The sequence below is a fragment of the Penicillium samsonianum genome, assembly GCF_028829775.1.
Source record: "Penicillium samsonianum strain IBT 33392 chromosome Unknown utg000001l_segment0_segment0, whole genome shotgun sequence".
In the NCBI taxonomy this organism is placed as follows: domain Eukaryota; kingdom Fungi; phylum Ascomycota; class Eurotiomycetes; order Eurotiales; family Aspergillaceae; genus Penicillium; species Penicillium samsonianum.
Window position 1 is genome coordinate 4022086 of NW_026643259.1, and position 21213 is coordinate 4043298.

At 47.8% G+C, this 21213-nt stretch overlaps 8 protein-coding genes across 8 annotated transcripts; 3 read left to right on the top strand and 5 right to left on the bottom strand.

The window, feature by feature from the left end:
- Window positions 1–408: 408 nt before the first annotated feature.
- Window positions 409–2146, top strand: N7471_001536 (Amino acid transporter transmembrane; the record flags this gene model as incomplete). The annotated part of the gene is made up of 5 exons (XM_057274257.1): window positions 409–686; window positions 743–756; window positions 839–1243; window positions 1303–1661; window positions 1715–2146. Exons 1-5 carry the CDS (start codon window positions 532–534, stop codon window positions 2144–2146), a joined length of 1365 nt encoding a protein of 454 aa, XP_057142436.1. The 5' UTR covers window positions 409–531.
- A 514-nt stretch (window positions 2147–2660) lies between these two features.
- N7471_001537 (putative isoamyl alcohol oxidase) lies at window positions 2661–4436 on the bottom strand (the record flags this gene model as incomplete). Its single annotated transcript, XM_057274258.1, has 3 exons — window positions 2661–3903; window positions 3953–4153; window positions 4201–4436. 3 exons carry the CDS (start codon window positions 4434–4436, stop codon window positions 2661–2663), a joined length of 1680 nt encoding a protein of 559 aa, XP_057142437.1.
- Window positions 4437–5665: 1229 nt separating this feature from the next.
- Window positions 5666–6913, top strand: N7471_001538 (uncharacterized protein; the record flags this gene model as incomplete). The annotated part of the gene is made up of 3 exons (XM_057274259.1): window positions 5666–5812; window positions 5872–6368; window positions 6424–6913. The coding sequence occupies 3 exons, from the start codon at window positions 5666–5668 to the stop codon at window positions 6911–6913; spliced, it is 1134 nt and encodes a 377-aa protein (XP_057142438.1).
- A 1533-nt stretch (window positions 6914–8446) lies between these two features.
- Window positions 8447–9911, bottom strand: N7471_001539 (elongation factor 1-alpha; the record flags this gene model as incomplete). The annotated part of the gene is given in 4 exon segments (XM_057274260.1): window positions 8447–9524; window positions 9539–9651; window positions 9715–9773; window positions 9833–9911. 4 exon segments carry the CDS (start codon window positions 9909–9911, stop codon window positions 8447–8449), a joined length of 1329 nt encoding a protein of 442 aa, XP_057142439.1.
- A 994-nt stretch (window positions 9912–10905) lies between these two features.
- Window positions 10906–11091, top strand: N7471_001540 (uncharacterized protein; the record flags this gene model as incomplete). The annotated part of the gene is made up of 1 exon (XM_057274261.1): window positions 10906–11091. The coding sequence occupies one exon, from the start codon at window positions 10906–10908 to the stop codon at window positions 11089–11091; it is 186 nt and encodes a 61-aa protein (XP_057142440.1).
- Window positions 11092–13572: 2481 nt separating this feature from the next.
- On the bottom strand, window positions 13573–15474 carry N7471_001541 (trypsin-like serine peptidase; the record flags this gene model as incomplete). The annotated part of the gene is made up of 5 exons (XM_057274262.1): window positions 13573–13823; window positions 13891–14415; window positions 14475–14598; window positions 14702–14875; window positions 14935–15474. 5 exons carry the CDS (start codon window positions 15472–15474, stop codon window positions 13573–13575), a joined length of 1614 nt encoding a protein of 537 aa, XP_057142441.1.
- Window positions 15475–16487: 1013 nt separating this feature from the next.
- On the bottom strand, window positions 16488–17534 carry N7471_001542 (sterol desaturase family protein; the record flags this gene model as incomplete). Its single annotated transcript, XM_057274263.1, has 1 exon — window positions 16488–17534. The coding sequence occupies one exon, from the start codon at window positions 17532–17534 to the stop codon at window positions 16488–16490; it is 1047 nt and encodes a 348-aa protein (XP_057142442.1).
- Window positions 17535–18266: 732 nt separating this feature from the next.
- Window positions 18267–19786, bottom strand: N7471_001543 (biotin synthase). Its single transcript, XM_057274264.1, has 2 exons — window positions 19464–19786; window positions 18267–19405 (listed from the first exon to the last, which is right to left on the bottom strand). The coding sequence occupies exons 1-2, from the start codon at window positions 19665–19667 to the stop codon at window positions 18440–18442; spliced, it is 1170 nt and encodes a 389-aa protein (XP_057142443.1). The 5' UTR covers window positions 19668–19786; the 3' UTR covers window positions 18267–18439.
- Window positions 19787–21213: the final 1427 nt, after the last annotated feature.

Below are 21213 nucleotides of genomic sequence, written 5' to 3' on the forward strand. Positions count from 1 at the left end.
CAGCTATTGAGACTCGGGATTGGCCCAGTATCGGAATAAGCGGCTATCGTCGGCCAGCCGTCCGGGTCCGGTAATTCTTGTTGTGTAATAGAATTCCGGGCCGAGACTATTATTGGCCAGCTAGCAATAAAGCGGGCCGCGATGACTCCACTCTGCTGTCCGGAAGTGGATATCCCTACGCTTAATTTCTGTGGATGATCGCAACTTAGCATCAAAGCTTTTCATTTTTTTTGTCTGAGCCGCAATATTATTCAAAACATAATGTGAATAGGCAATAGAAATTCAATCGCCACTGATAAGCACTGATACATACCTTCCAGAAGATCCGAGCCCCAGAATTCTGCACTCCAACTCTCCATACAAGTTAAGCCGGGGTTGTCTCGGTTGACGTTGAGGAAAGCTCCACCTCTTGGTTGGAGAAATTTTTTCCCTTTTTCCACACATACAAGGAGCTTGGTTCTTCTCTTCCATTCTTCCCTTTCTCTATTCCCGCTTTTACTCCTTCCCTGTCGGTCTATACGCGTCGACATCATGGTTCGCGATGGAGTGACACCCTACCAGGAGCCGACTGACTCGGAGTCGGGATATAATGAGAAGAAGATGTTGGAGGACCAGAATCCACAGTATCAGGATGCCTTTGGAAATGAGGAGGGTGCCGAGGTTAAATATAAAACTATGAAGTGGTGGTAAGTTCACGCAATGAAGCAACGACTTTCAAGAATGTGGGCTAATTCTGTGATAGGCAAACGGGAATGTGTAAGTGATAGCAGACGCGCATGATCAAAACTGTTGATCAGTTGATCAGGTGTTATGAACCAATTCTGACCAATATATCTAGTCATGATCGCCGAATCCGTCTCTCTGGGTGTCTTGTCCCTGCCCAAGACCCTCGCCCAGCTAGGCCTTGCCCCAGCTCTCATCCTCATTATCGGACTGGGCATTCTCGCTACCTATACTGGATACACGATCCACCAATTCCGCGCCCGATACCCCCACATCCAGAACTTGGCCGACGCTGGCGAGGTCTTGTTCGGTGCTTTTGGACGCGAGCTGTTCGGCCTCGGCCAGCTGCTCTTCTCGATTTTCATTATGGGTTCTCACATCTTGACTTTCAGTGTCATGATGAACACCGTTACCGAACACGGAACTTGCACGATGGTTTTCACCGCTGTCGGATTCCTTATCTGTTTCGTCTGCTCTCTGCCCCGTACTATGAAGAACATGACCTATATCTCGTGCATGTGTATGTACAGCCGAATTCCGCGGGGACTCGGAAGAATCTTTGCTAATTTTCATCTATAGCCTTCGCCAGTATCGTAACTGCTGTCATCATCACTATGGTCGCAGTCGGTGTGCAGAACCAGGGTGGTCAGAACCTCAAGGCGACTATTGACACCGATCTGGTCCAGGCCTTCAGCGCTGTCACCAACATCGTCTTTGCCTATTGCGCCCACGTGGCTTTCTTCGGTCTGCTCGCTGAGATGGAGGACCCTAGGGATTTCCCCAAGGCTCTGATCATGCTGCAGACTTTCGAAATTGTCTTCTACACCGTTGCTGCAGTGGTGATCTACTACTATGTCGGCCAGGAGGTTACATCTCCCGCTCTTGGATCCGCGGGTCCGGTTCTGAAGAAGGTTGCTTACGGAGTTGCCATCCCAACTGTACGTTGTCCCTTCTCATTCTATGCCATATTCGGCTGCTGACATTCTCACAGATTATCGGTGCTGGTGTCGTCAACGGCCACATCGGTCTTAAGTACATCTACGTCCGCATGTTCCGTGGCACTGACCGCATGCACAAGCGTGACTGGACTGCTGTTGGCACCTGGGTTGCCATTGCTCTTACTTGCTGGGTTATTGCCTGGATCATTGCCGATGCCATTCCCGTCTTCAGTGATTTGCTGAGTCTGATTAGCTCGCTGTTCGCTAGTTGGTTCAGTTACGGTCTTGGTGGTGTGTACTGGTTGCACATCAACAAGGGCCAGTGGTTCTCTTCACCCCGGAAGATTGCACTCACGATTTTGAACGTGTGCATTATTCTGATTGGTGGTTGCATGTGTGGTCTTGGCCTTTACGTTTCCGGCAAGGCTATTCATGACGACGCCTCTAACAACAGCTTCTCTTGCGCTAGCAATACGGTGGTCTAAGCTTGTTGTTTGTATATAAAACGTTTTTGATGTACACTTTGTTGCTGGGCGATATCATTTGATTTGGTTATATAGAATTCTGCACATAGATTCAGCATTGAGCATATTTCAGCAGACTATTATCTTGCATAAATAAGTGCCACATACTAGACCCATTATAGGTTCAGACATAAAAAGGCAGAGATCAGTGATATTTGCGCTACCAATATCTTTGGATGTGCAAGTGCAACGTTACCTTTTGGATCTTGTTCGGACCAAAGAAAGATAAGCTAAGCGTAAGTGGATAACCTTGGAAGTGGATAAGTGGAGCTGGATGGATGTCGGCAGTCAAGAAAGTGTTGAGAGATTTCAGAGAGTTGGATTTGAATATTGCACCGAGAAAAGTGAGTATCTACTAAGACATATTCATGATCTAGTCAATATAGAGACAGTATATATCATTAATATCTAACCTAAAAAGGGTGTATCGCTATCTATGAAATGAAATCCGCCCCAGGCTCAAGCTCGGGGAAGCTTAAGCACGGCACATCCGCCCCGACTCAGACACAGACCAGACATCACTTCCAACAGCCTTGAGGGCATAGAAAAATGACGAAGGATCCCACTTGCGCTTGACAGCAAGCAGAGGGTGATAGTTGCTTCCGAAGAAGGTCTGCTTCCAGTTCGGCTGGCGGAAATTAGCCTCATTCTGGTAGCAGCCGCTGTTTGGCGTGACGGCCTCCAGTTGAGGCACATATTCAGTCGTCATCTTGTGTTGGTCCGCGAGCATCTTGGACCAAGGCGCAGTCTCGTTCCACGGTGTGCCGATTTGCATTGTGACTGCTGCATTGCGCAGGGCTGGGAATACTGCATTCGAGACGTTGACAGGGGCTGAGACGTTCATACCGACTCCGACGGCGATCACACCCGCCTGGGTCAGGTTGCGCAGTGCTGAGCCCATCCCGTTGTAGTCTTGCTCTAGGGTCTTGCGCGGAATCAGACGTCCGCCGTACTGGTAGGTGCCCACGGCTAGGTTACCCCAAGGAAGAGGACCCATGTACTTGTTGTAGTGTTCATAGTACGAGTCGTGTTGGCTGAAGGCCGCTTGGTACTTGATGTTAAGCTCAGTGAGCTTCGAGATGAATGGCCCGAGGATGTCTTTGACGTCATCGGTGGTCTGGTTGTAGGCTGTGATGGGGTTGATGATGAAGACGCTTGAGGTCATCTGGTAGATGACAGTGACACCCTGGTCGACCATGGCTGGCAACAGGGAGTGAAACTGCGAAACAGCCTCGTAGAAGGTATCCGTGGTTATGTTAGCCGCGGTGAACTGAAGAGCGGCACCGGCAATGGGCGCGTCTTTGTATGCCTTGACAACTATGGACATGACAACGCCGTAGTTTCCGGCGCCACCACCGCTTAGTGCCCAAAAGAGATCAGCATTCTCGGAGCGCGAGGCCTTGACCAACTTGCCAGCAGCGGTGACAACCTCGAACTCCAGGGTATTATCAGCTCCAAGACCGAACTTGGTGCTGAGGGCGGAGTGACCACCACCTTGGGTATACCCACCGGCGAGACCGACTGTGGGGCATTCGCCAGTGACGACGACAAGGCCCTTGGCAGATGCGGCTTCGAGGATCTGGTAACCAACGACACCAGCAGCGACCTTGAATGCAGGGCCTTGGTAGGTCGGACCGGACCAGTCCTTGTACTCGATATCAGTCAAGTGGTGAGTCCATACAGAGAGGGCACCGGCACCGGTTGAACGGCCAAGGTAACTACATCATATCAGCATTGATCTGCGGAAAGACCATCGAGGTGACTTACTCATGGCCGGTGTTACGGATAACGAAGCGGATGTTGTTATCACGGGCAAAATTGACAGCAGCAACGACCTGGTCGCTTGAAGAGACGTTCACAGCGTAGTTCACGTAGTTACCGAGGCGGCAGGGCTTGGACTTGGGGGTGAAGGGGTCACATGTCTGGTTGGCAAAGTACGTCTGCATCACCGACGAAGACGAGTCAAAACTGGCGGCGATTAGCGATGTCAATTTTCCCAGACTAGCACCACTTACTGGGGTTCAGGCTTGGTCCAGTTGGCCTGGAGCTCCGCACAGGCGGCAGCATCGTAGTTGGGTTCATGACAGGGACTACCAATTGGCACGGTCGCAACCAGACGACCACCAACCGTGCTGTTGAGGGAGGCCCAAGCCGATGGAGCAGGCCAACAGCTATCACCTGGCAAACAGTGACAATCCGATGCAATGGCCGGTGCGGCAAGAGCCACGAGGGAAGCCAATGTCCACTTCATGGTGGAGGAGATGGAAGGGATAAGGTTGTGAGAGAATGGAGGTACAGGTGTCGATCATTCTCTTTTATTTACATGGACTTCACATTCCTCGATTGAACACGAATCTCGAATTTCTACTATTCGGAGATGTTCCCTAGTGCGTCTAGTCCGATGAACTGTGGATAGGATCATTTCATCGGGGTGGAGCCGAGACAGTAAGTTAAAAGCCAGGTACGGAGCACAAAGTACTTATTTACATACATAATGCTTATACGCGCGATCTACCACGTGAGTTATGTATGATCTACACCAGGAATTCAATCGCGTGGACATTATTTCGATCAATCCAGGAACTTGATCATTATTTCTTTTTACCATCAACATCATTTTCAATCCAATCTCGGACGACTCTCGCGGAGGCCTCGGATAGGCTAAGAAAAGCCGGAGATCCCGAGGTCTGACCCAGTTTTTCAGTGTAACGTAGATGAAATTCATCCAATCAGTGAATTTAGTGCAACGCCATGAAGTCCCACCTCAGAGCCCGATTGCCTCGAGAATGCCTTTAGAGCTGAGACCCATGTAGTCAGTGCACCTTTACTCCGGAATAATATTAATATTCATGGATGTAAGTATATTGTATACTTTGGTGGCTTGAAGCTTGCATCTAACAATTTCGCAGTTCAGGGGTATTCTAGGCGATGACTTATATGGACAGTCAATATAAGACAAGTTCATACATTGTATTCAATTTGATGATGGATAGGATATGAACCAATTTTCAAGCCTTATTGAAAAAAAATCTCTCTCGTCCCACAAATAGGAAGATGGAGGAGAAATAATAGTCCTGGGAGAAAATGCACAAAATTTAGTTTGGGAATCTTGTAGCCATGAAACCATGGTTAAAATGTGCGAAATCGACCCAAGTAGAAATGATCGTCGAGAAAGAAAGGTAAAGTCTGCTCCATCCAAGGTTATAGATGAACCAATCCATGGCCCAGCCACAGATCATCTTACCTAGGTAGGCTTTCGGAGCATAGTGCGGGCTCTTGCCCGCTATGAATCAGGTTGACCGGGGTTCCATATACCAAGTTGTCTACCAGGGGTTGATGACCGAGACCACCCGTGGGTTTCTGCTAAACTCTTTCTATTTCCGGCCTTGCACCCGTCGAATAATCCAACTGCAAGTTCATTTATATGAGGGAACCGCCTGTTTGACAATGCTATCAAGTTAGCCCGTTTATATCCACGCAATGTCAGAAACTGATCTTGGCCCAGCCCTAGAGAAGGGGATTTGGGCCGCGGTGGCCATTGCTGCGGTGATCGTTATTTTACGAGTCTGGGGAAAAATCAAGATCAATCGATTTGGTATCGATGATGGTCTGATGATCTTCGCTGAGGTAGATCTCGCTGACTAGCTCGTGAATCACCTTCATAGACTGACTTCAATGCTCTCTAGATTCTGGCAATCGTATCAACAGTATTCTTGACCTTATCGGTTAAGCATGGGTTCGGCAAGGATCTCCGCACAATACCACCAAAGGACAAGGAAGACGTCTTGAAGAACATCGCAATCCAAGTGCCAATCGTCACCATCAGCACCACCATCGCCCGCTCCGCATTTATTATTTACATCATTCCCCTCCTCGGGACCAACAAGTACTACCAGGCCGCACTATGGACTGTTTTGGCGATACAATTCGCCGGGAACGTTGCATCGGCCGTGCTGCCACTTAGCATCTGTCGCGATGTGGCCGCTCTATGGGATCCAGCAGTCGCAGCTACGACGACCTGTGGGAACTTGGATTCAGTGATCAAATTCGCCTACTACTCCAATACATTCAACTCAGCCACCGATCTGTTTTTGGCCGTCTTCCCGACAGTGGTATTCTGGAACTTGAATCTGAAACTACGCATCAAGCTAAGTTTGATCGTTCTTCTTAGTCTGGGTATCGTGTAAGTACCTCTGCTCCAAATCGCATAGCCTCAATATACTAACTCAATGCTACAGTGCAATGATCGCATCCATCATCAAAACAACCAAACTGGACACCGTACCCAGCATCACGAATACCGGAGCTGGAGGCGGCATCGAACTAATCCGCTGGGGATACATCGAAAACGTCATTATCATCATCACCTCATCGATCCCCTGCATCCGCCCCTTGATCATATCCTCCGTTCACAAGCTCTCCAGCGGCAAATACTCCCGCTCCTACGAACTCGGCGGGGCCTTCAGCGGACGCAAATCGGGTGCTGCCCAAAACGAGACGAACCAGTCGCGCCGCACACGCAGATTCAAGTCTGATGTTGAGAATGATAGCGTCGATCACATTCTGGATCATAATCAGAGCGCGCATACTAGTACGTCTATAGGAGGCGCGCCTGATTCTCCTACTTTCTCTGCTCCTGGTATCACGAAGCAGGTTGAGATTTCGGTCATCTCAGATGCTAGGCAGCCCGTGAAAGACCATATGGGGGATTTCTCATTGGGGAGTTAGATCAGAGTTAATGTATATTAGGGTTGTTCTAGAACCAGACTTTTTCTACAGGCTCCAGAAGATTCCAACTTAGCTGTTCCATCGCGGAAGAACATCCGTTTGTGATCACAACTTGATTTGATTCGAGAGGATAGGCAGGTTTAAGATACCGATTCAAAAGATGGCACACAGCCTGCTTAAGTTTGGTCGATTCCATGCTTCCCTCATTGTATGTGAGGTAATTAGAGGAGATGCTGATCTTCGTGTGGAGATATTCAGCAAGATATCATGCATCGGGATTTTCTCGGCAATACCCACCGAGACATACCCGTCCACATTGGTTTCTGGGTGCCATATATTGCTGATGATGTTCCACAGAATACGGTGCGAGGCAACACGGAAAAATCCCGGCCGCGTGAAGATAGGAGATGAGATGCTTCCACGATGGATACATCCATTTTTTGTAGCCAAAGAAGATTGCAAGTAGAGATGTATTAGGAGGTATTGGGCCGGAAAGCTCTCTGAAAGATACCTTTGAGAAGTCAAGGTGAATAGAAAAAGCAGAGGAAGAAGGCAGGCCGATAGGAATATCTTGATAGAACCACAGCAGCACGGCCCGAAAAGTTGATCACATTATCGAACTTGAACACAAAACCTCGGGAGTCTAGTAGAAATAATTAGAATACCTGCTATCTACCTGGGATCTTGTGCCAAAGGCAGCTGCATATCCGAGAATTCGGCTAATTTATCTCGGGTATAAACTACAATATTCAGTCATATGCTTTTAGACTGGTCGCATCCAAGAATGGATACGATGATTTATGAACAGGTAATTTCACAGGTCTCGAAGAGATTGCATTTCAACCAATCAGAAAACCGTGACATGCTAAGCCTTTGTGGGTCCCCAATAGCCAATCATAGCCTGTTCTGTGACCCGGTGGTTGACAGTGGGAGCGCAGCAAAGGTTTGCGGGCAGCTCCCGGGCGGCAGTAAACCACTCCACTTCGTTCCTTGTTTCAGGGCATGGGCTCTTGGCAAGTCTCATGAAGCAATCACGAAAAAATAAAAGTTCAATTCTTGTCACATGCAGGATGTTTCGTTTCCCCTTCCTCTCACTTCGATCGTTTCAGGGCAAATGAAATCATCCATCCATACTGTATTCCTAACGATCTGAAAGGCCCTTTCTCCGAGACTCTGTACGTTAGTGTTGACGAACGGGTTCTCCAAAACTTAATACTGCTGGGCCGGTATTTGACCGATGCAAAGTTATGCAGACGACCATACCTGGACCACCCACAGATCATCACATTCGCCTATTGGGCATCATCTATCATAGTACTCTCCAAATTCACCCATGACACTCACCGAGTATCTAATCCTAACAAGCTATACAGACGAACAAGTAAATTTGAGAACAAGAAGATCTAGGTCTGTTACGCGGTCAGCAGCCTCTTTCGTCAGTGCCACATCTAGAAGACATGATATCGGCCGAAGATAACCTTCAAGGGCAACAGGTTGATTGGAAATCAAAAGCAGATCGTCTTACGGACTATCTCAATTCTTCTCAACTCCAACAACCGTTCCAAAACCGAAGGTCTTGCCCGAGCTGCGTATGACAACATGGCCGAGGTCCTCGTAGTCAGAATGACGCTCGACACAGATTGGGTTGATGGGAGTCATCTTGACAACGGCAGCATGCCCTGGATGGACGACCGAGGGCTGATCTTCGATTATTTCGTCGGTACGGCGATCCATGCTCCGGATAGTCTCGAGCGTGCACTCAGCGTGTGCTGTATGACAGTACACAGTGAAAGTATCACCATTGTTGATTGGGCCGCGGGCGATGAGCCGCACCTCAAAGGATTCGCAGCTCGTGGCGGGATCATTGTCCGAGTCACTGGCAACATCACCGCGGCTGACTGGTCCGTTATCCCCAATACTAAAACACACGATCTCCCCTTCCCGTGCTTTTTCGGCTTCCCAGTGGTGCTTCTCGATGGATACAACCTCCGCTGTGACACAACTCGGAGCGAGGGTGATGGACATTCCGATGGAGAGAGTGCCAGCTTGCACGCAGCCCACCGCAACGGTACCGACATCGGCGATCTCATGGACTTTGTGGATCGGCAAACGGAGGGGCTTGGCGCTTGTGCGAGCACGAGGCTGCATGACATCTATTGCATCAATAGGGTTCTTACCCTTCACGCATCCATTCGGTCTATCGATTACAAATTGTTTGTGCCAGGGAAGATGGACGCTTTCTTCGAGCAAGTTGTCACCGGTCGACCCAGAGATGGGTATGAAGGGGATAGCCCGAGGTTCGAACCCAATCTTCCTTAGATAAGTTATCGTTTCAATTCTGATCGCGTTGAACTGGTCTTCACTCCAATCGACGCGATCAATCTTGTTTACTACAACGATGACCTGCCTGATACCGAGCTGAAAGGCGAACATAGCCTGATCACGTAACTTCGGAATGCCGGCGCCAAACTCACTTTGAATCGCGGAAATGACAAGGAGGGCGCAGTCAGAGACCGTTAAACTGTCGATCAGGTTTTCGATGTAGTTGGAGTCACTCGGGGTAGCTAGACCTTTGTTAAACATGCCCACCAATAGTGGGCCTTGGGGCTTACTGATGATATTTACCCTCCGGTTTGGAGTTCCAAATGAGGCATGTTAAGGTTGATAGTGCTGCCCTTTTCCCGCTCCTCCTCTGATTTATCGACAACCCAAGCATATTTGGAGTTACCAGCGCCTTGCTATCGTTGATGTAAGTGATCTTCTGCCTTGAGCGTTAAGCAGCATGCCTAGATGATACCTACCGCTTCGTAATAATTTACGTCCTGGGGTCTGACGCAACCAGACTTGTACAACAAGTTTCCTATTAGGTGGGCCTAGGCTTAGTACATATCGAGGATAGAATAGACCTTCGAAGCTGACCAGCTAAGGTCGACTTGCCAGAATCCCGAGGTCCTATGACGACCAGATTCAAATTAGCCTTGTCCCATGGGGACTGCATTGTTTTAAGAATGAAGTTGGCGGCCGACTCGCACAATGCGGAAGAGATTTGGTTGAAATACAACGCAAAAGGAGCGGTGGGCTGTTCGTATGTGTCCAACAGTTGACCTACTCTTCGCGCTATTCTTGGGTCGATCTTTACTGCATACATACATGTAGCTGAGGGGCTACAGCTCTGGCTCGCAAGATCAGCCTCTAATGTGATCAATTAAATTGAAGGAACTGTGACGTAGTCTCCTGTAGCGTGTTCAGCTCTGATGTGGAGCTGAAAACGACATGACGGTGGAGGAATCTCCATTATTCACTGAGGCATCATTAGCTCAGAAACACAGGTCGCGTAACCTCGCCTTTAAGGACTCCTCCAGTTCGTCATAGATAAGAAAACTGTCCCATACAACATACTCAGCGGACTTCCACCTCCATTCCACCTTTCCCTCCGAACACGCTATGTAGGAGCACTTCATTGGATGAAAGAGCTGATTATTAGTTCTGGTACGAACCCCGTAGTTCGGTTGTTTATGTTCGGTGACAAAATTGGCACGCTTTCTATTGATGCGATCTAGTGGATATAGGACGCCCGGCCATGCTGCGACCAATCAATCAACATAGTTTACGGAAGAACTGATCTGCAGCTGAACAGTAGCTGGCTTAAAGCGGCTGGCTGAAAGTTGTAGATCACTTTAAGACTCTTTCTTCACGAGGAACTCATATACTGCCTATACCCCGCAAGTACTTTAGGACGTCTCTCATCGATTCATTGAAATCCCTGAAATTCACAACTATCAGTCCAAAATTTATATACACCCTTCTCGCAAAACTCTCACAAAAGTTAGTTGCCCTACGCCTAAGGCCTATCCACCATGCTGATGCCCCGCTAGATGCCTATCGCACAAGGCTTTATCCGTTGTAATTAGCAAACTTTGGTCTGCCAATTTTTCATCGACGAGATATTATTCAATTTCGATTTTAAACCATCGCCCTCCCTCCCCGGCTTTATGGCTTCTGAAGTACAGATCAACTATTCTGGTACCGACGAACTGACTTCTACCTGCGATGCCAGTGGAATGATTGCAAGCGGCAAGCTGAATCTCACTTTGTCCAATGGGGTTACTATTACTGCGAAGGTCGACCCTTCTGTCGAGGCTGCTCGATTCCAAGGGAAGGGCACGTGGAGATATTAAGGTCAGGCTAATCGACCGTTTACACCTACTATATATTTCTGTATAGTATCGGTCACTTCAGAATACCCGTGTCGTCATATGACAATACTAGCCCTGGCACTATAAGAATCGTATCAACAGTGATCTCCACATATTTCTTCAACTAGTCTCGTCAATTGATTCCCTTGGCACTAGTGCAACGGATATCCCGCGATCCGACACCTTTTCATAATACTAAAGGCCCTATAACAGGGAGTTAAGGAGAACTCACCTTGCCTATGGCTCGCTTAAATAGATATTCCCCTGCTTTGTCTTGTGGTCTACAATTCCTGACATGTTGTTTTAGCGTAGATCAACCTCCTTTGGTTGCCTTCCGAATATCGACCAGCTTATTCCTTTCTTTTTGCTATGTCTACAATAAATTTGGCGATCGATTGTTCGTCTGTTCTAGTTATATTTCTCTCGCCTACAGAACCGAGTCCCATCCCTCGCCTTTACTAAATGTTTATATTGCTTCAGATTCCTGTGCCTTTCCTATACACGTCTTGCTTTGAATAGACTATACGCTTGTGCTCAGAATCACCTTTACCAGAAAGAAGTGGTAAGACTGTATAAATCCTAAACCGAGACTACCTAGAACCAGACTAATCAGACTTTTTTTAGATCAGCGTACGCCGTTACGAATATGTACATAAACCCAAATCCTTGTGGGCACCATGAAAGTCGCTAAGCCTAGTACATATATATGTATATAAATACTCCGCAGTCTCACACTAATCGCCCCTCTTGTTCCCAGTCCTAGGAGACATACTAGTGCCGAGCCGGTGGGGTCGATCACACCGGCTATGCCACATCTCCTGCATGAACCGAAGACATGGCGTGGATCCTGTGCTGCGAGTGGTATCATTCGCTGGAATGGGTATATAACCGGCTCTGATGCTTCTAGAAAGACAGGTGGAGCCGTGTAAATAAATAATATATGTGTAGCGTTAAAGTATCTTTTCGCCAACAGTTTCCCAAAATACTGGCGTATATCTCCACCCCAATGAAAGAGTTATGTATACTACGCAGAAAAGCGTTACTTGTTGCCTCGAGTATTCCAACCAAAAAGCATACTAGTGGGACCAGGAAGCTATAACCCCTGCAGTCAGAACAGGTAGATATAGGAATAGAAATCTGGCTCGGAAGATACTTGCCAAGCAAGTACAATGGCTCGCGCGATACAGTGCTAGAGTTGCCGGACAACGACCGAATTGCAAGCAAAATGCATCCACTATTTAATAGTAAAAGTTTTACATGGAAAATTGATAGGCTTTAAGATTCTTGACGAATACATGGCAAATTAGACAGGAATAGAAATACGTGTAATCTACTATAATTATAGCTATAATTTGTAGACTCATTCATTAATAAATACCCTTGGAATGTCTAGTGCTTCAACTTTCTTCGGTGAGTTGTGGAATGTTCTAGCCCGATGCAAATGTCCAGTGGCTGCTCGGGTAGTATTTTGGAGTTGAGAGGAGGAAGAAGAAGAAGAAGAAGAAGAAGAAGAAGAAGAAGAAGAAGAAGGGGGTAAAAATAGAGAGAAACCCCGTTATGGGGAGGGTTTGGTGGTGAAGAGAAGGAGGCAGGAGAGGGAAGAGAAAGCAGAAAGGGAATACAGTCGATCGCGAAATCAGCTTCCGCCATAAACATTGCTTTTCTATTTTCAAGCCCCACTGCCAAGACGCTGGTGCAATAAATTAATTTGACAGCCACCTATCTACAGATAGATGCTCTAGGTATCGTCTGGTGTTTGGAAATAGAATTACGGTTTTAATGTTACTATACTTTATCTATAGCAATGGCAAGCAAAATAAAGAATTGAGTGAAGAGTGCTGAGTTAGAAGATGGGTTTTGTCCCTCGATCCGCTCAGGCGTAGCTTAAACTCTGGCTTTGACACGAGTGCAGTAACTATCTAGATGGTGGTTTTCGAAGGCCAAGATGCTTCTCTCGTAGTCATTTGATCTGATTTCTTTCCTCAATTTCTACGAACTACAAATAACTTTTTGTTGCCCATTGGATTAACCCAACAAAATTCCCGACCAAATCGCCATTCTGTCGCTGTAAATCCTGATTTCCCGGGCCGTTAAAATGTTGCCACCTTCCCAACTGGCCCTGCATTATTGACTTTCCCTCCCTCTTCATACTATTCCCGTACAAGTCGCCAGTGTGTCCTGATAAATACTGATCTTCCGGCCGCTAAAGTCCTTTTACCCCCCCGACAGATTCCCCACTCACGTGAGTTTTCCCCATACAATTGCGGGACAATGTACCTCTTGCCGTCGTAGCTTCAAGTTGGTCAACGACCTAGTTGAGCTCCCCCCTCATGCCCCAGACCTAACGCTACATATTTGCACTTTTTGCGGTAGCCCTTTGATCAATTCCTGCTGCTTTTCATGTTTCGTAACATTCTTTCCCTGTTGTTCCGTGCTGCCCAGATCCCTAATGTACTCACATTGCTAAGGCACGTTAATCAAATCGAAAAAGGAGACGACAGGCTTTCCGTCGGACGTGATTTCACCTCCACGCTGCTGGTCGTCTTCAGGGAACCCCGTTGCAAACGCTCGGAGACGGTTCCCGTTATAGCCTAATAGTGTGGCTCCGTTACAACCGCCCGCTTCTCCAAAAGCGTGGACAGCAATAGCACTGAGCGATGTCCCCGAATTGTCAGTCACTCCTCCCTGGAGCAGCACGGGACTTCCCGAGTTTCCTAAGGTTGTTTAGTACCATCGAATTCTGCGCTATACATGGGGATTGGGCGTTGTGCTTGTACTTACCTGGGGCAGTATCAGCACGATATCTCAGACCTTTTTCCGGGTATTCAAAGGTCGTGTTCCAATTGCTTTGGTACATGACTTTTCCCGCCGTGTTCTTAGACTCCCTGGACAAAGGCGGTACGTCACTTGGATATCCAACTATACATAGGTTCTCGCCGTTGAGTGTGGGAGTAGGATTCTTAACGTTAAACGGCTTTCCCGTAGTAAAGGACTTTTCGAGACGTATAACCGCTATGTCGCACCGACTATCCTGAATTTCGTACCAGGACCTATGGACGATGATCCCAGTCCCTTTTCTTCGCTCAGAGTGCCCCGATGGATTATATCCAAGATAAACGTCGATGTCGACGGCATAAGTTTCGCCGTATTCGTCGTCCGTTTTACTGTCGTTACTAAAAACGCAATGCCCTGCGGTAACGACGGTAGTATCGTTATAGAGCCAGCCGCTCGCTTCGCCGATTACTGCTGGCTGAGGCGATTTATTCCACTTAGATGAGTAATACTTTATCTCCAACTTGCAGACGGCTGCCATGTGAGTTAGCTAGCGCTAATCATATAAAAAGGCATAAGAAGCCTATTCTTACCACTGTATTTGCCTCCGAGGGCGTAGTCCGTTTCCTCAACCTTGATTTGCGGATTGTTGAGGTGACGGTTACGTGCTTCAAGTTGCCGCACTTGCCGCCCTAGCTTCAGCTCTCGCTGAATACTCTGTTTTCCCCGCTTTGCTGGCCCTGCTTTCCAGTAGACAACATAGGGTTTTTTGCTCGAAGTCCAGCAACGGTGGTGGGATCTTGGACTTCATAAATCCTACACTATGCTTGACCAGCTTGGTGTAGAACTTTTCTTCAGAAGGCGTCCCAGTCCATATGACGTCCTGGAATGAGAATTTCTTATCATGCATCAGATCTTTTTCCTGAAAATATGTCAGAAGTTCGCTGATGGTTTCAAAGAGATTTTGGCGTTTCTGTGGGTCCTGGATGAGTTCCTAAAGATCCTTGTATTAGAATCAACCAGGACTAACCGAAATAGATGAGGTATACTTACGTCAATTGACTTGATATCCCGCGTAGGAGTAGCACCATTTTCTGGCCGAAGTTCTTCCATTAATCGACGGTAGTTGGTATTGAACTGTTGATGCTTATCCCTTATCAAGAGCCTTCGCAACCGCCTCTTAGGCTTTTTGATGCTAATCTCCCGCATCAGACGTACAACCGATGTATCGACGAAATCCCGACTGTCAATGAATCCGTCGTAATCAGACCCGAGTTCCGACTTCAAGGCCCCTTCGGTGGACATTTTTGCTCTCGAGCTTGTGTCTCTCATTGAACGATTTGAAAGATCTGTTTGCAGTTGAACATGGTCGATATACGCGGTGGCCAATTCGTGAAGAGTATCGGCAGGATCCAGAGCGGTATTGATATCCTCACGTCTGTGTCTGTCTTGAATCTGTATATCCCTTGTCAAGACGTAAAGCTGAACCAAGGCTGCACCGAGAACAGCGGCATGGTAGTTCCCACTTTCGTCCGTTGGGAGTACCCGACGCGTTTTAATCCCCTCACCCTGCTGGGTTATGTGTGTTTCCATTAGGAACGCGACAACATATGCTCTGTGCTTCTGCGCCAAACCTACGATCAAGTAGGAGGGAATATAGTGTCGACAGTTTACAGGTTTAAAAGCGTCAGCATATGAGGAGACCACTGTAAGAAGAACTGGACATAGGCTGGGGCCGTCATTCTTGTACTCAGGTATTAATATGTTCGAGGCGTCGTCATATACGGGTAATGGGTATACGGCACTTGAAGTTAAACCGAATTAAACTTCAATTGCAGCATTTCCGCATGCGGCGCTGTATTTCATGCAATACACACGGGTCATCCGATCATGGCCAAGTCTAGGTTAGACCTCGGAGGCAGATCATCTGATGGTTGGAAGGTAGGACTAAACCAGACCATTATATAATCTCTCAGTTAATGTGGAGATCATATCACTTCGAAATCAAAATCGATTCCATGGAAACAAACACACTCCTCGATCTCTGAAGCGTTTATTTAAGTGAAATTCGCCCAGTTGTCTTTACCTATGAAACTGAAATTAGCTAGATACTTGAATGTAGCATTCATTCGTTCTAGGTGCTAAGAATCTAAAGTAAAACTATTAAAATCCAAACCCAACACGTATCAAACGTCCTCAACGCCCAGAATTACTATTCAGTTGCATAAATCGAGTGTGGCATCAGCCATAGTGGGGTAAGGAAGGCAACGATTTGATTCAGCACCGCTGAAACTTACATTATCGTTCTGTTCAAGTCAATCGGATTTCATCATAGTAACCCATTCTTTTATGTCACACAGAAAAGAAAAGCGGGGGCTAGGAAGGAAGCTGTTTTCGCTATCGACTGTAAGATTTGAGTAGATATGAAGGAAAATATAGAGAAGGGATTTAATAGTCTCTCTGCTTTCCTCGATTCTATCCTTTCCTTATGTTTCAAAATCATAGAGTGCCATAATTCATAAAAGAGCGAGCTATATACAAGATACTCAAAATCACACAAGCATCATCCGTTCCATTTCCCATCGTTGACACAACCACCTCACCCCCTAGAATAAAGGCATCTCCGCCATATTCTCATAATCCACATTCCCCTCCACAGACTCAATACGCTCCGCACAAGTCCCAAAAACCCGATCCCACAGTCTCGTCTGCTTGCCATAGTTATGGCTCTTCCGCCAACCCTTCCGGTGATGCAAATCATGGTCCTCGATCACAATCTCCGCACTAAACATCTGCAGCAACCAGTTCAGCGTCGACGGTACACCCGAATGAATCCGCAGTCCACTATGGCCGAACACCTCCGCAAACGCAACGTATTCATGACAAATCCACCACTCGTAGAACCCCATCGGCAAACCAAGTAGTTTCAAACTAAAGTATGTCATCACCGGTACGCCGACCATATCGAAGAATTCCTGCTCGTGATCCGCGTACGCGGCGAGCAGCGGGTTGGGGTGTTTGGTCAGGTGGTGGGTTCGGTGGTATTTCCATAGATAGCTCACGTCGTGCATAAGTCGGTGGTACCAGTAGAACCAGAAGTCGAGGACAATGCCGTATAGTCCGATTTCGAGGGGTAGCCAGAGCCAGGACATCTGCGAGGGTCTTTGGGCTTTGTTGTAGGATAGGAAGATTGAGAGGATTAACCGGGATCCGGTGGTTTTGTATAGCGAGGCTACTACTTTAGCGACGCCGACGTCGGGAACGCCGTCGCGTGCGTGCTTGTCGCCGTCTAAAAAGCCGTATTTGTGACCGAGACGCCGGAGGATGTGCACTTCGTAGATCACTGTCGCGTTGAAGGCGAAGAAGTAGAAGTTGAAGGCGGTGATTGGGCCTATGGTCCGGCCGGTGAATGCCATGTAGGTCTCATGGAGGAGGAGGGGGATGGCTGAGTAGAAGAGAACCCAGCGTTGAAGATACCACTGCGGCATGTATGGCACTTTCTCATCTTTGCTGTGCACTGGTACCTCTTTGTTTAGGTCGATGGGGTGGGCGTTCAGCGCGTCTAGTAGGTAATGACTGATGTTCCATTCGCTGCGAGGGGCTGTGCGCCATGTTGATTGCATAGAATCTTTGGATAGTAGTTTGGAATCCATGATGGATGCTTGAGTTGAATTCTGCGGCCATCTATAACGGCGGCCATTCTGTTTATATCATTCCTATGAAGGCATCGGTCATGGATATCATGTGAATAACTATGTGTCAACTTCCCTATATGGATCAGTTTATCCCAACAGAACCAATACATCAAATTAACAGGAGATGGTAGAGAGTATGCTAATTTGGCGAGGATCGGCATCTGCATGTGAATTCTCCGCAAATTGGAGGGTGGCTGAACCTCGCCTGGACCTTAAAATGGAGTTTGTGGGGTCCATCAGTGAAACCAAAAGGGGAACCATTGCGGTCTGATGTGTGAAGATTGATCTCTACCGAATAGGCGAGAAAGACGTGGGCCAAGATATCGAGTCGAAACCGTGCGCTCGGCTTGAACCTCGGGTATTGCAATTTGACCGCGAAGAGTGGAGCGCCAAAGGATTTCGATTGGCCTTTGTGTTTTTTCTCAATTGTTAGGTCTTATACTAAAGTTTTTAGACGTGAAGTCATGGATCGCCTAATGTAACGCGGGGCACGGGGTAGGGGAAATGCCGGGAGAAAGAGGATCGACTAGTGGTTGATCGTACAAATGAAAGTTCCAAGGTTGGCACACAAAATTAGATGTTACTTACCAATTAGACGGCCCTTTTACCGAAGGGAATATTTCTTAAGTTGATTACCTTAACTATGTGTGAAAGGTACAATCTCCTGTTTTTATGTATGTGCCTGTTTTACCTCATCATTGCGGGGCTGTTATCGCTATGGCTTCATGGATACCTGTTCCATGTGCCTAGAAGTGAAGGTGAAACTCTCATTGAGCTGTATCATTGACAATTGCATTTTGCAGGATCGTTTCGATCCAAACTATTGACGCAGTCATATAGAGGCAACAGATCTAACTATGAGTCTAAGCGTTCGCTGCGACCGGCGCAGAAGTAGCCTCGGGGTGCACAGGAGGCGAAGTAGGAGCAATGGCATCAGTCTTGAGCCCAGGCTTCTCAAAGCTCTTCATGGGGTAGTATCCCCAGCGATCGAACATGACACGGTCCTCATCCCAGCCATTGCAGTCCGTAGTGAGCATCTTCTCACCGGTGAAGACAGCGTTAGCGCCTGCTTGGAAACAAGCAATCTGCTGCTCTTCCGAGAGCGCGATGCGACCGGCAGCCAAGCGGACGATGGTACTGGGCATGACAATACGGGCGGTAGCGACAGTGCGCAGCAAGCGATCGAAGGGGATCATCTTGCGGTCGCCGAGAGGAGTACCGGGGATGGGGACGAGGGCATTGACGGGGAAGGATTCGGGGTGGGCAGGCAGGCTGGAAACTGTGTGCAGGAGACCAATGCGGTCGGCGTCAGTCTCGCCCAGACCAAGGATACCGCCGGAGCAGACGTTGATGCCGGCATCACGCACGTGCGAGAGCGTCTTCAGGCGCTCGTCGTAGGAGCGGGTGGTGATGATGGTAGGGTAGAATTCACGCGAGGTATCGAGGTTGTGGTTGTATGCAGTCAGGCCGGCCTCCTTCAGCTCCTTGGCCTGGTGTTCGTCGATCATGCCTAGGGTCACACAGACCTCCATGTTCATCTCGCGGATTCCGGTGATCATCTGCTTCACGTTCTTCAGACTGGTCTTGCGGCCACGCATGTCGCGCCAAGCCGCGCCCATGCAGAACCGAGTGCTACCATTGGCCTTGGCATTGCGAGCCTTGATGAGGACATCTTCGACGGGGCTCATCTTGGTGGCCTTCAGGCCTGTGTTGTGCTTGGATGACTGGGCACAGTACGAACAATCTTCACTACATCCACCGGTCTTGATGTTCATCAGGGTGCACATCTGGATAGCCGAGGGATCATGAAAGCGGCGGTGGACAGCAGCCTAGAGGGGTCAGTTTAGCTGAAGTTCGGCATCAGGTCATATGGTGAAATCCACTTACCGCCGCGTATGTGAGTTGGCTCAATGGGGTCTCGTAGATCTGCTTGACTTCATCTCGAGTCCAAGTGGTCCGGGGAGCGGTAGCACCCGTAGCATCGGTTAGGGTGATGGGGATGCTGGTCAATGAGGCAGCACTGGGGGAACCCTGGACAGTGCCGTAGGACCGTACCAACGTTCGGGACAATGAGCGAATGGGAAGCGACATGGTGATGGGGTTGAGGAGAGAAGGTAGAGGGGAGAGTATAGCAGGATGACTGGAGAGGGGCAGAGACCCCCGGAGTGATTCACCGGGACAATCGTGTGGAGAAGAAATGCAGTCGGCTCATTGGATTAGGATTTACAGGGGGAAGAAGTTAAAATGGCTGGTTATTTCGTAATTTGGTGATTTGATTCTTCATGTGATATTATTTCCGAGATGGTTGAATACTCTGTTGAGTCATCCCAACATGTTGGATGTTGCCAATTTTCGGGGAGATTGGAATTGACTGGACTCTTATTTGTCCACTGGGGCAGTACCTAGGTAGTCTATATTTTCCCTTTTTGGTCTAGTCCACCACTTAACCTACTTGACCATTTAACGATATAATCACATATATATAAGTAAAAATATATTATTCTCTTTGTGTAGAATTATTTCAAATCTCCTTATTTTCCCTTCTGTGGTAATGCAGAAAGGACCTCCGTGTCCAGCCGTTTGCGTCATCCCTTCAGGGCTCCAGGGTTATCCGAGCTATCCACATTCTCTCCAACCAATGAGATGTCCCCTATAGGAGCCAACTGGGCGCGGTGGGTTAAATGCGGAAATGATAACCTTGGAAGAGATCAACACTTCTGAGATGGTTCTGAACTTCTCAACGATTTATTAATTCATTAATAACAACACAATATAACACTTTCTATCTCAAACTATACGATAGGCATCCAAATCCAACCCTACCGGACTTTCCTGCAATTGCACCCCAATCCAACATACACACAATAATCCAAGCCATGGCCCAAGCAAAATAGACAAGGGTAGAAAGGAAATCCCCGTGAAAAACATCCATCGTGGCATCAAGTCCGTCAATGACCACCGAATGCCCAACTCAAACTTCAAGCGGATCATCGAACCGCTTTTTATATTCCCTGCCCGGTCGTAAAATTGAGTTGAACTAAATTGCATCTTGAAGAGGCTGCAAATCATGATTCCACATTGTAGGATCAACCCGAAGAAGCATGACCATAAATTGATGGGGGTGTATACCTCATGGGGCTCTGTTTGAACAGATATGGACTTGCGACTTTCTATAGGGAGTTTTGAGTTGGGCAGAGTAGGATGAACTACCGTGTGTTTAGTAGGTTCATCACCCTCGATGGTTCGGTCTTGCTGGATATCTGTTGGCGCTTCATAGCTCAAGCTATTCGTTTGATCCGGCTCCCTGCACTCGATGATATGCGTGTCTCTTCGATTTTTGATTGGCTTCAGGGCGACGGGCTCGTCAATAATACCAGAATGATGTTCTTGCGGGCGATCAAGTCTTTGATCAAGTTCTCGATGAGGTTTCCGCAGGGGCTTCTCTCTCTTATTCTTAAATTCCTTCACCATGTTCGTCCATCTAGCATAGGCAGCATCCTGCTCCCCACTGTGCTGCTGATGGACGAGCAAGATTGCGAGATTTTTGATCGCATACTTCAATGGTAGGCCACCTGGTCTGGAGCAATAGATGCAGCACTCAAGTAAGCATAAAGCTTTCCCTTGTCTATCGCGGGAT